The following is a 14,372-nucleotide window of genomic DNA, read 5'->3' as shown; positions in this document are numbered from 1 at the left end:
TGTCTGTGATACCTGGTCAGATGAACTCCTTCAGTGCCATCAGACATACCATAGCCCCCCTTAGCGGCGGAGCCACAGTACTGCAACGACCAGGACTCTGGGGCGCTGCACTCTCCCCCGTTAAATCCAGTACTCCTGGACTGGGAAGAAAACAACAATACATGTCAGCAAAAAGACATACAATTTTGAAAATGCAAGTACAAGTAAACTTTTAAACAGAGCTTCCCTTTATGGGAGGTGAGGACACTTGAACGTTACAAACATGGTTAAATACTTTAAATAACATACTATAAATACTTTTCTTACCCAACCGGGTATTCTACTGAGTGCAAATTCTGAACAATAGTTTAACATTACCTTTAAGAACGTACTCACTAAATCAACTAAAGACCTTCTTATAATCACATTATAAGGCTAATCAACTTTTATGCATTCTCCTACTTTACGTCTGCAAGACCGCCTGTCCTAACTGCTCCAGACCTACTGCCTCTCCTTTCTGTACAGGACCGCCCCTTTCCGCCCGAGCCTACTGTCCTTCCACTACTATACACAGTATAGAACATATCATTTTTCTTTCAGTTCAAGATCACTGAGCCATCCCTATATGGCTCCTAAGAGGACTCACCACTAACCCCTACGGGTTCACTTCCTGTCCTCGTTCTTCTATTAACATTATTAAACATTTCTTACAATCAACTAGTTAGTTACATTTAACTTTCACATATCAGCATCATCAGTACTTTCTTTTCAAGACATTATTGCCATTCAACCATCTTAAGGCAACACTGTTCATAAGTGCAATATGTGAACATCCCCTTTAAGAGGGGACCAAGTCTCTATGAGGTAGTGCAACTTCTCAAGCTGCAAGTCCGTTTGCAGTAAGGACTCCAATGCTGGTTCTGCGACCAGTGTCTTCGCAAAGAGTCCTTCCGTTTATAAAACCAGTAGAGAGCACCTTTAAGAAGGTGCAAACTATTTACAAGATCAGTTTTTGAATCATTCACCGTCCATGATTCGGCAGTCTCTTGATAACTGAAGCAAAACGTAGAAAACAAACAAAAGGCAATAGGGATCCCGGGTCAACAAAGGGATCCCTTTAAGAGTTAACCCTGGACGGGTTTTAGCAGCAAAACAGTGAAAACAATTAACTATGTACATTCAATAAAGCATTTTTGCTTACTCTGATTGTGGCTGTGCAGGATAGTTACTTGAACCACTCAGGAGGCAGCACCGGCGGAGGCAACCCTCTAGGGTATTGCGCACCGCCTGGTACTGCGTAAGGGGAAGTGTTGTCCCATCTGGGGGTCTGCGTACCCACTGTCTTCAGTTCTGGAGCAGCACGAGCACCACCCACCTGAAGAGGTGCCTCCTTGGCCACAAGGGTGGTTGAGGTGACAATGCTGCATGTCGTGGTCTTGACCATAGTGCACGTTGAGGTGACCTCGGTGGTCCTGGTAATGACTATGGGCTGACCACAAGGGGGCACCTTTGCTACAGGGGTCAGCTTCACTGGCACCTTGATCGGGGGTATCACAGGGTTCTGCCCCTTGCGGACATTCAGGGCAAACCACCCCTTTTCCCCAAAGTGCCTAGTGTACGAGACTTCGTCCCCCGGGTAGAGATCCCGGTCTGGGTCGCCCTCTCTGAGATGCGACTCCACGTCCCTTCGGTTGACAAACACCTCCGCATACAGACCCGGCTCTTTAATGAAGCCCCAGCCTCCGCGGAGCTTGAAAGTGGTGATGGTGCCCTGCCTGCGCGGGGCCTGGTGAGCGGCGGGGTCCTTGCGGGCCCGGTCCTTGACCGCCAGGTCTTTTTGATGGTGGGCCTCCAGCCCGGCCTGGTACGCCTCTTCCTTTTCCTCCCACTGCTGTTCCAGCTGGGTCTGGTATTCCTCCCAGCTCAGGGCCTGCACCATCTCCCCTTCCTGTGTCTTCACCCCGGGGAACCCCATGAGGTTGGATCCTGGGTTCACCCAGCGGCATACTGTGCGCTCTGCATGGGCTTCACACAGCAGGGTATTTGGCAGAATCGGGGCTTTCAGTTTTACCAGCTTGTGAGGAGTGGCCTAATAAATAGCACCCTTAGCTCCCCCTGGAGGCCAGACTGTGAAGTGTATTGGTGTCTGTGATACCTGGTCAGGTGAACTCCTTCAGTGCCATCAGACGTACCATAGCCCCCCTTAGCGGCGGAGCCACAGTACTGCAACGACCAGGACTCTGGGGCGCTGCACATACACGGCCCCGGGTACATACATGGCCCCGGGTACATACACTGCCCCGGGTACATACACGGCCCCGGGTACATACACGGCCCCGGGTACATACACTGCCCCGGGTACATACACTGCCCCGGGTACATACACGGCCCGAGGTACCTACACTGCCCCGGGGCCGGGTACCTACACGGCCCCGGGTACACACATGGCCCCGGGTACCTACATGGCCCCGGGTACATACACTGCCCCGGGTACATACCTGAAACATTCCAGCGACGTCCTCAGCCCGTGTTTGTGCCGTCCTCTGTCCAGGTTGCCCTGTTGGGGAGCGGTGGAGGCGGTCGGTCCCCGGTGAGGACTCCTGTGAGCCGACCTGTCAGGAGGTTTATGAAGAGCAGAGCAGGAACTGCAGTGTGGGGGCCCCAGGCAGCTGTGTGTGTGAGGCAGGGAGGTACCGCAGCAGCCGAGGCACATGTGTGACTGCCGAGCACTGCGAGTGTCAGCACGAAGGAAAGGACTATCTGGTGAGTAACACCCATCATCACTACAGGGTCCTACTGGGACTGGAGGGACCCCGATAATCACCCCGCAGCCCCCACACCCCGATAATCACCCTGCAGCCCCCACACCCCGATAATCACCCTGCGGCCCCCAACCCCGATAATCACCCTGCAGCCCCGACACCCCGATAATCACCCTGCAGCCCCGACACCCCGATAATCACCCCGCAGCCCCCACACCCCGATAATCTCCCTGCAGCCCCCACACCCCGATAATCACCCTGCAGCCCCCACACCCCGATAATCACCCTGCAGCCCCCACACCCCGATAATCACCCTGCAGCCCCCACACCCCGATAATCACCCCGCAGCCCCGACACCCCAATAATCACCCTGCAGCCCCCACACCCCGATAATCTCCCTGCAGCCCCCACACCCCGATAATCACCCTGCAGCCCCCACACCCCGATAATCACCCCGCAGCCCCGACACCCCAATAATCACCCTGCAGCCCCCACACCCCGATAATCTCCCTGCAGCCCCCACACCCCAATAATCACCCTGCAGCCCCCACACCCCGATAATCACCCTGCAGCCCCCACACCCCGATAATCACCCTGCAGCCCGCACACCCCGATAATCACCCCGCAGCCCCGACACCCCGATAATCACCCTGCAGCCCCCACACCCCGATAATCACCCTGCAGCCCCCACACCCCGATAATCACCCTGCAGCCCCCAACCCCGATAATCACCCCGCAGCCCCCACACCCCGATAATCACCCTGCCCTGCAGCTTCCACACCCCGATAATCACCCTGCAGCTTCCACACCCCGATAATCACCCTGCAGCCCCCACACCCCGATAATCACCCTGCAGCCCCCACACCCCGATAATCACCCTGCAGCCTCGACACCCCGATAATCAGCCTGCAGCCCCCACACCCCGATAATCACCCCGCAGCCCCAACACCCCGATAATCACCCTGCAGCCCCCACACCCCGATAATCACCCTGCAGCCCCCACACCCCGATAATCACCCTGCAGCCCCCACACCCCGATAATCGACCCAGCACCCCGATAATCACCCTGCAGCCCCCACACCCCGATAATCACCCTGCAGCCCCCACACCCCGATAATCACCCTGCAGCCCCCACACCCCGATCACCCCGCAGCCCCGACAACCCGATAATCACCCTGCAGCCCCCACACCCCGATAATCACCCCGCAGCCCCCACACCCCAATAATCACCCTGCAGCCCCCACACCCCGATAATCACCCTGCCCTGCAGCTTCCACACCCCGATAATCACCCTGCAACCCCAACACCCCGATAATCACCCTGCAGCCCCCACACCCCGATAATCACCCCGCAGCCCCCACACCCTGATAATCACCCCGCAGCCCCGACACCCCGATAATCTCCCCGCAGCCCCGACACCCCGATAATCACCCTGCAGCCCCCCGACACCCCGATAATCTCCCTGCAGCCCCCACACCCCGATAATCACCCTGCAGCCCCCACACCCCGATAATCACCTTGCAGCCCCCACACCCCGATAATCACCCTGCAGCCCCCCGACACCCCGATAATCACCCTGCAGTTCACTCATAGACTGTGTTGTACTCTGTGCAGCCCGGAGAGGACTGGCAGGATGGCTGCCACATGTGTCGCTGTGTGAACGGGATCGGAGTCTGTGCCACAAAGTGTCCACCGCTCCAGTGTGCCGAGGTGAGGACCCCGGACTGCGATTACATCACACCGACAGACACCACGGTAACGAGAATTATTACATCACACCGACACCACGGTAACGAGGATTATTACATCACACCGACACCACGGTAACGAGGATTATTACATCACACCGACACCACGGTAACGAGGATTATTACATCACACCGACACCACGGTAACGAGGATTATTACATCACACCGACACCACAGTAATGAGGATTATTACATCACACCGACACCACAGTAATGAGGATTATTACATCACACCGACACCACGGTAACGAGGATTATTACATCACACCGACACCACGGTAACGAGGATTATTACATCACACCGACTCCACGGTAACGAGGATTATTACATCACACCGACACCACGGTAACGAGGATTATTACATCACACCGACACCATGGTAACGAGGATTATTACATCACACCGACACCACGGTAACGAGGATTATTACATCACACCGACACCACGGTAACGAGGATTATTACATCACACCGACACCACGGTAACGAGGATTATTACATCACACCGACTCCACAGTAACGAGGATTATTACATCACACCGACACCACGGTAACGAGGATTATTACATCACACTGACACCACGGTAACGAGGATTATTACATCACACCGACACCACGGTAACGAGGATTATTACATCACACCGACACCACGGTAACGAGAATTATTACATCACACCGACTCCACAGTAACGAGGATTATTACATCACACCGACACCACGGTAACGAGGATTATTACATCACACTGACACCACGGTAACGAGGATTATTACATCACACCGACACCACGGTAACGAGGATTATTACATCACACCGACACCACGGTAACGAGGATTATTACATCACACCGACACCACGGTAGCGAGGAATATTACATTACACTGACACCACGGTAACGAGGATTATTACATCACACCGACTCCACAGTAACGAGGATTATTACATCACACCGACACCATGGTAACGAGGATTATTACATCACACCGACACCACGGTAACGAGGATTATTACATTACACCGACACCACGGTAACGAGGATTATTACATTACACCGACACCACGTTAACGAGGATTAGTACATCACACCGACACCACGGTAACGAGGATTATTACATCACACCAACACCACGGTAACGAGGATTAGTACATCACACCGACACCATGGTAAGAAGGATTATTACATCACACCGACTCCACGGTAACAAGAATTATTACATCACACCGACTCCACGGTAACGAGGATTATTACATCACACCAACACCACAGTAACGAGAATTATTACATCACACCGACACCATGGTAACGAGGATTATTACATTACACCGACTCCACAGTAACGAGGATTATTACATTACACCGACACCACGTTAACGAGGATTAGTACATCACACCGACACCACGGTAACGAGGATTATTACATCACACCAACACCACGGTAACGAGGATTAGTACATCACACCGACACCATGGTAAGAAGGATTATTACATCACACCGACTCCACGGTAACAAGAATTATTACATCACACCGACTCCACGGTAACGAGGATTATTACATCACACCAACACCACAGTAACGAGAATTATTACATCACACCGACACCATGGTAACGAGGATTATTACATTACACCGACTCCACAGTAACGAGGATTATTACATCACACCGACTCTACGGTAATGAGGATTATTACATCACACCGACACCACGGTAACGAGAATTATTACATCACACCGACACCATGGTAACGAGGATTATTACATTACACCGACTCCACAGTAACGAGGATTATTACATCACACCGACTCCACAGTAACGAGGATTATTACATCACACCGACTCTACGGTAATGAGGATTATTACATCACACCGACACCACGGTAACGAGGATTATTACATCACACTGGGGTAATGATGCTTATTAAATCACACCGACACCGGGATATAAAGGTTTATGCTGTAATGACCAGTTTCTATGTGATAGGCGGAGGTGAAGGTGCTGGAGCCCGGAGGATGCTGCCCCGTGTGCCGCAGACTGATAGAAGGTAGGATCGTACGTTGTACTGTGTACTTAGGGGGTGTCTTGGGATCTTGTGCTCGGAGAGAATATCATCATTGAATAGTCACAGCAGTGGAGCTCAGGGTTTGTTTTAGTGAGCAGAGCCATTCTAATGGCTCCTGGCTAGTCATGTGGGACGGGACCAGTCTAATGGCTTTTGGCTGGTCACGTGGGGCAGGGATAGTCTGGTGGCTCCTGGCTAGTTATGTGGGATGGGACCAGTCTAATGGCTCTTGGCTGGTCACGTGGGGCAGGCTAGTCTAGTGGCTCCTAGTCACGTGGGGCAGGGATAGTCTGGTGGCTCCTGGCTAGTTATGTGGGATGGGACCAGTCTAATGGCTCCTGGCTGGTCACGTGGGGCAGGGCTACTCTAGTGGCTCCTGCCTAGTCACGTGGGGCAGGGCCAGCCTATTGGCTCCTGGCTAGTCACGTGGGACAGGGTTACTCTAGTGGCTCCTGGCTGGTCACGTGGGCAGGGCTAGTCTAGTGACAGCAAAAGGAAAGGAAGCGCTCCAGCTCCATAAAATATTAATTCTTTATTGATTCGTTTAAAATCTTAACATTGTAAATCCTTGCCTATATACAAATGCCTAGGTGCCGAGCACATGCGACGCGTTTCGATCGCTCCCGATCTTAATCAATGCATGGTCTTTCAGGAGATGCGGTAATTCTTATATCGTGCTAATGGACCAATGCTATGAATGATTTAGGTCACATGACTATTATCGCAGGTCCTGCAGGTAAGAAAACCCCGCTATTAATATACAAGTGGCATCTAAATGTATTTAAAATAACTGAAAATGACATAGAATATAATATATATATACAACGTAAAAAAACATACAATTAATACAGTTGAGGGCTAGCAGTAATGGTACATAATTTCATTTGTTCTATTAAGGCCACCGGGGTATCTCGTTTGTAAATTGTGCACCCAGAAGGCTTCCCTGGTGAGAAGTCGTCTTCTGACGTCTCCCCCCGCTGTGGTGAACTGACCTTTTCTATGCCCTGAATAGTCATCATGGATACATCTCCCGTATGACATGTGAGATTGTGGCATTATTATTAGTTAAATCTCTTAAGCGTTCTGCTATTCTTGTTTTTAACTTTCTTGTGGTGCACCCTATATAGGACACACTGCAAATAGTACAATCGATTTTATAAACCACATTATTTGTGTGACAATAAATTCTTTGATGTGATATGTTTTTGTTTTTTCTTTATTCTGAAAAATATTTTTTGTTAGTGCATTGCGACAAGTACTGCAGGCGGTGACCCCACATTTAAAAAAGCCCCTGCATTCAAGCCAAGTTCTGGAGACTGACTGGGATGGAAAGAAGCTGTGGTTTTTTAAGCCTTATTCGTTTTTTCATGTTTGTTTATACATTGGGATGTTTGCCGTGATCTCCTGATCTAGAAATATCCTGCCGTTAATTAACTTACAAATGCTATAGGTGTTCTGAGCTTTTGAAGTCATCATGGATACAAATGACAGATCGGCGAAAGCTGCGCAAGTCTTTGGTGACTCTAGTAGTATTGCACCTGAAAACTCAGACCTCTCTATGCACATGTTGGAATTAGAAAAACTGTCTAAGCAAGAAATGAAGATTTGGTGGAATAACACCACACTACAGAATTATCTGGCTAAAGACATGATTCCACGAGGTCTGAGAATAAAGAAAATTTCCACTACAACATATTCTGAAGATTTCAAGAAAGAGTGGAACCAGATACTAACGAATTGCTCATTTAATTTGATGAAATTATCGATAAAATATGAGGAAACAAAACTCAATGAAATTCAAAAAAATATTGAGGAAATTATGAGCTCTATTGACCAACATAAAAATTCACTTCAGTTTGAATCAACAATGAAAATAATGAAGGATAATGTTGGTTCATTAGAAACTGAAATTATGGATCGAAAGAAGCGTAAATTCGAGAGGGAGCTTAAAGACTATGCCTCAGATAAAGTTTATGAATGGGGCCAGTGGGATAAAGTGCACAAATCCCCGAGATCCATTCTAAAAACCGGCTCAGCCCATAAATAACCGATCAATAAACCGCCGGTTGGATTTTTTTCATCGGATGCGGAGTCTTCAGATGCGAATGCCAGCACGTCAGATGTATCTGTGGAGAGCAATACGTGGGAAAATAGGAGAAAGGGGTACAGACCTCCAAAAAACGGAAAAGACGGGGCGGGAGAAAACATAAAAAATCTCCCAAGAATGTCAACCAGATACAAGGGCAAACAGAAGAAATAACCAAATGTAATGTGGTCAATTTATCATCGCAGGAGTTAACAAATGATCAACTGGATGTATTGTCCTTGGGACTGAACTTTGTACCGGACACAGAATTCAATTTGTTTATGACCATTTTGGATGTGAACAAGTTTATTCGGAATCTCACTATAAAGAAACGTTTTGCAAACAGTGAAGAAGAACTAATTTTGGGCTTTGGGAGACAGGAAAATAATGAATTCATTAACATGGATTTCAAGGAGCAATTAGCGCTCCTTTGTCTACAGGATCTGTCGGCACAAGGTGCGGCAGGTGGTTTGCGGGATAATCAGTCGGTGTCTTTCAGTACTAAAAATCCTTACTTCTACCCTATACAATCTAGGGTGGAATGTATGGATACATGTCAAGAGATGATGGAAAAAGATCTAAAAACCTTAAAGGACAAAAAAATAAGAACAAGTAATAAGAGAAATCACAATAATTTGACACAAAAGCAGAGAAAAGCCCTCAGAGAGTTAAAGGATATGAAAGATATCATTTTTAAAAAAAAGTGATAAGGGGGGCATGATAGTGATCATGAATAAAAAGGATTATAGAGATAAAATGTCAGAACTATTGATGGATAACAAGACATATGGAAAATTGAAGGGAAATCCCTCTAAGGAGTATAATAAAGAAATTTATATCATGATTAATGAAGGATCAAGTTTGGGAGTCCTTAATAAAAAGCAGGCGGAATATCTGTATGTGCCTTATCCCAAAATGCCCATATTATACGGACTACCAAAAGTGCATAAGCGGGTGGGTTTACCGGCAATGAGACCCATTGTGTCAGGTATTGGTTCCATGAATTAACATTTATGCGAATGGGTAGATTCCATCTTACAACCACTCGTGACTAAATTGCCAGGATACATAAAAGACTCAAGGGAGGTTTTAAAAACTTTCCCAAAGAAAATATGGCGGAGTGGTTATTCATGTCTATGTTGCGATGTGGTGTCACTTTACACCTGTATACCGCATACCTTAGCCATGGAAGCATTACAGTTCCATCTGGAAAATCATAGTTCATGCACACAAGATCTCATAAATTTTGTTTTACAGGTCACTTTTTTTCTTCTCAAACATAATATTTTTTCCTTTGAGAATGTAATATACGAACAAAAAACAGGTGTTCCGATGGGGGTAAATATTCCCCCTCATTGGCTAATTTAACGATGGCTTACTGGGAGTATAAATATATCTATTGCACTGAAAATCCATTTTGTGAGTCTTTGGTCTGGTACGGCAGATACATAGACGATACCCTAATTATCTGGGGGGTGATGTGTCTGCCGTGCCAGATTTCATTGAATACATTAATGCCAATGATTACAGGATTAAATTCACCCATAAATGGGATCGTAATGAAATATCATTTTTGGATCTGGTCCTCATGGGGTCTGAGAATAAAGTCATTAATTAAGAGTAAAACGCATGTTAAACCCCTAAGTGGGAACACCGTTTTGCATGCAAAAAGCAGTCACCCAAGACACACTACAAAATCTATCCCAGTGGGAGAGTATACAAGACTCAAAAGAAATTGTAGTGAGGAAGAAACTAGGGTTAATGAATTTAACTGTTTAAAAGCCAGGCTAAAAGAAAGAGAATATCCTAATTGGACTCTGGAGAGAGCACGGAAAATAGTTGGTAATAAATCAAGGGATAGTCTTTTAATGTCAGATCTGGAAAATAAAAGAAAAAAAGGGGAGAAGAAAAAAGCCATATGTCTGCTTCCAATTTAGTAGAAATCAAAAAGATAATACAAAACAGGTTACCTATTTTACAAGAAGACGACATGCTTTCGGAAATCTTGAAAGATGGGCTTAATGTGGTGGCAAGAAGAGCGCCAACTATTGGCAGCTCTCTGTCTCACAGCTTCTTTCCATCCCAGTCAGTCTCCAGAACTTGGCTTGAATGCAGGGGCTTTTTTAAATGTGGGGTCACCGCCTGCAGTACTTGTCGCAATGCACTAACAAAAAATATTTTTCAGAATAAAGAAAAAACCAAAACATATCACATCAAAGAATTTATTAATTGTCACACAAATAATGTGGTTTATAAAATCGATTGTACTATTTGCAGTGTGTCCTATATAGGGTGCACCACAAGAAAGTTAAAAACAAGAATAGCAGAACGCTTAAGAGATTTAACTAATAATAATGCCACAATCTCACATGTCATACGGGAGATGTATCCATGATGACAATTCAGGGCATAGAAAAGGTCAGTTCACCACAGCGGGGGGAGACGTCAGAAGACGACGTCTCACCAGGGAAGCCTTCTGGGTGCACAATTTACAAACGAGATACCCCGGTGGCCTTAATAGAACAAATGAAATTATGTACCATTACTGCTAGCCCTCAATTGTATTAATTGTATGTTTTTTTAGGTTGTATATATATATTATATTCTATGTCATTTTCAGTTATTTTAAATACATTTAGATGCCACTTGTATATTAATAGCGGGGTTTTCTTACCTGCAGGACCTGCGATAATAGTCATGTGACCTAAATCATTCATAGCATTGGTCCATTAGCACGATATAAGAATTACCGCATCTCCTGAAAGACCATGCATTGATTAAGATCGGGAGCGATCGAAACGCGTCGCATGTGCTCGGCACCTAGGCATTTGTATATAGGCAAGGATTTACAATGTTAAGAAGATTTTAAACGAATCAATAAAGAATTAATATTTTATGGAGCTGGAGCGCTTCCTTTCCTTTTGCTGTGATATTCCTTCGTCTGGATCCGAGATGAAGCTCCGTGCACCTGCAATGATCGGTGAGCTGGCTATGGTTTTTTAAGCCTTATTCATTTTTTCATGCTAGTCTAGTGACTCCTGGCTAATCATGTGAGACGGGACCAGTCTAGTGGCTCCTAGTCACGTGGGGCAGGGCCAGCCTATTGGCTCCTGGCTAGTCACGTGGGACAGGGCTACTCTAGTGGCTCCTGGCTGGTCACGTGGGGCAGGGCCAGCCTATTGGCTCCTGGCTAGTCACGTGGGACAGGGCTACTCTAGTGGCTCCTGGCTGGTCACGTGGGGCAGGGCCAGCCTATTGGCTCCTGGCTGGTCACGTGGGACAGGGCTACTCTAGTGCCTCATAGATGGTCTCATGGGGCAGGGCCAGCCTATTGGCTCCTGGCTGGTCACTTGGGGCGGGGCTAGTCTGGTAGCTCCTGGCTAGTCTGGTGGGGCAGAGCCTTCCTATCGGTTCCTACCTGGTGACGTGGGACAGGGTCAGTTTATTGACTGCTGTCTGGTCACTTAGTATGGGACCTATCTAGTGGCGCCTGCTTGGTCACGTGGGATGGGGCCGGTCTGGTGTCGCCTGGCTCTTGTATTCCGCTATGAAATAGACATGCGGGAGCAATGACTTTTGATAGATTTGCCAATGAGAACCTGATGTGTTCGGTGGCTTCTGGGCTCATGTTCAACCATTATGATATATAGAGTTGTGGTCATCTCTCTACAGATGGCTCCCCAGTCTGCAAACTCCACACTGAGGTCAGGAACATCACCAAAGGCGGCTGCTACCTGGAGAATGTGGAGGTCCACTTCTGTCGTGGTCAGTGCTCATCCTGGACCAATGTCCTAGCAGAGGTAAAAGGTCATAGATGGGGTTAAAAGGTCAACCGATAATAGCAGGGATTACAGGCAGGACAACTGAGGGATGGTCGGGAATTACAAGTGGGAGGATGGAGGGAAGGTTGGGGATTGCAGTAGGGGTGACAGAGGGAACTTCAGTGACTACAGGCGGGACAATAGAGGGAAGGTTGAGGCTTACAGATGGGACAACGGAGGGAATGTTGGTGATTACAGGTGGAACAATTTAGTGAAGAATATTGTTAATGACTAATGAAGGACAAGGGGTTACAGGCGGGATAACAAAGGAAAGAACGGGGATTCCAGGCAGGATGATGGCGGGAAGATTGGAGAATACAGGTGGGACGTAGGAGGGAAAGTCAGTGATTACAAGTGTGATAATGGCAGGAAGGTTGGGAGATACAGGCGGAATAACTGAAGGAAGGTCAGGGTTACAAGTGGAATGATAGAAGGAACATCTGTGATTACAGGTTGAATGACAGAGGGAAGGTAGGGGATCAGAGGTGGGATGACAGAGGGAAGGTCGGAGTTACAGGCAGGACAATGGAGAGAAGGTTGATGATTACATGCGGGATGACAGAGGAAAGTCTGGAATTACAGGCGGGACGATGGAGGGAAGGTCGGGGACCACAGGCAGGATGACAGAAAGAAGGTTAGGAAATACAGGCGGGACGATGGAGGGAAGGTCGGGGACTACAAGTGGGATGTCGGAGGGAAGGTTAGGGACAACAGGGAGGACAACAGATGGGAAGGTCAGGGTTTACAGGTGGAATGACTGGGAAGGTTGGGGATTACAGGCGGGACGACGAAGGGAAGGTCGTGGATTAGAAGCAGGACAATGGAGGGAAGGTCAGGAAATATAGAAAGGACAACGGAGGGAAAGTCAGTGATTACAGGCAGGGCATTGGATGGAAGGTCAGTGATTACAGGTGGAATGACGGAGGGAAAGACAGTGAGTACAGGTTTGATGAAGGGGAGAAGATTTTGTATTACAGGCGTGATGACAGAGGGAAGGTCAGTGATTACACACAGGATAATGGAAGGATGTCTGGGATTGCAGGCAGGAAAATGGAAGATAAGCCAGGGATTACAGACCGGACAATAGCGGGAAGGTCAGGGATTGCAGGTGGTGTTAGAGGGTTTGGCATACATTATGTTACCACCCAGCCTCGTTGTCTCTGCAGGAACCGTATCTTCAGACCATGTGTGACTGCTGCAGCTACAGACTGGACCCCGAGAGCCCGGTGAAGATCCTGAACCTCCGCTGTGAGGATGGCGAGGAGGAGCCAGTAGTTCTCCCTATGATTCACAGCTGCGAGTGCACTGGCTGTCAGGGTGCGTAGCAATAAAGAGGACTTCCCCTGCCGAACATCAGTCACAGATCTCACTACTGTCCGGTAGCAGCCATTATTATCTGGTATCCTCCTTTACTTTCATTACCCGAAGTGATGATCTGCAGTTTTTTTGAGTTGGATTGAATTTCATTTTGTGTAGGCATCTCTTAGGTTTTGCGTCTTGTGCAATCACTAATAATCACTGGTATATGGGCCATGCACTGATTCTCACTGTCTTCACAGGTGGAGACTTCTCCAAGCGCTGAACCCTCCGCTAGTGATCCCTCTGCCGCTGATCCCTCCGCCGCTGATGCTCAGTTGTCTGGCTCTTCCTCCCTTGTGCTGTAGCCACGCTGAATGTATATAATTTTAATAAACCTTTTTTGCAACACATTTTGCATCTTTTCTTCATTTTTATGTATGTTGTCTCCCCCATTACCTCCCAGGTGCGGAGCGTCTCTTCTCAGTTCTTTTCCTTCTCTTTCCTCATGTGGACCAATCTTCTATCCTCGGTGACAAAGTTAGTTTTCTGAGAATTATCCACTCCACAAATGATGAGAAGACCCCATGACATGATTGATTGAATGGTTGCACAAAAAC

The 14,372-nt window shown here is 47.7% G+C and overlaps 1 protein-coding gene across 1 annotated transcript in view; it reads left to right on the top strand.

Moving 5' to 3' along the window:
- Nucleotides 1–14,152, top strand: part of LOC143782169 (SCO-spondin-like) — a 557,899-nt gene extending 543,747 nt beyond the window's left edge. The window contains exons 111-116 of the mRNA XM_077269323.1: nt 2,531–2,742; nt 4,356–4,451; nt 6,471–6,531; nt 12,308–12,435; nt 13,623–13,773; nt 14,016–14,152. Coding sequence (XP_077125438.1) covers nt 2,531–2,742; nt 4,356–4,451; nt 6,471–6,531; nt 12,308–12,435; nt 13,623–13,773; nt 14,016–14,038 — 671 coding nt within the window. The 3' untranslated portion in view covers nt 14,039–14,152. The remainder of the gene's footprint in view (nt 1–2,530; nt 2,743–4,355; nt 4,452–6,470; nt 6,532–12,307; nt 12,436–13,622; nt 13,774–14,015) is intronic.
- Nucleotides 14,153–14,372: the final 220 nt, after the last annotated feature.

This window comes from Ranitomeya variabilis, chromosome 6 (assembly GCF_051348905.1).
Source record: "Ranitomeya variabilis isolate aRanVar5 chromosome 6, aRanVar5.hap1, whole genome shotgun sequence".
In the NCBI taxonomy this organism is placed as follows: Eukaryota; Metazoa; Chordata; class Amphibia; order Anura; family Dendrobatidae; genus Ranitomeya; species Ranitomeya variabilis.
Note: the sequence above shows the minus strand (reverse complement) of the source record. Positions and strands in the feature narration are given on the sequence as shown.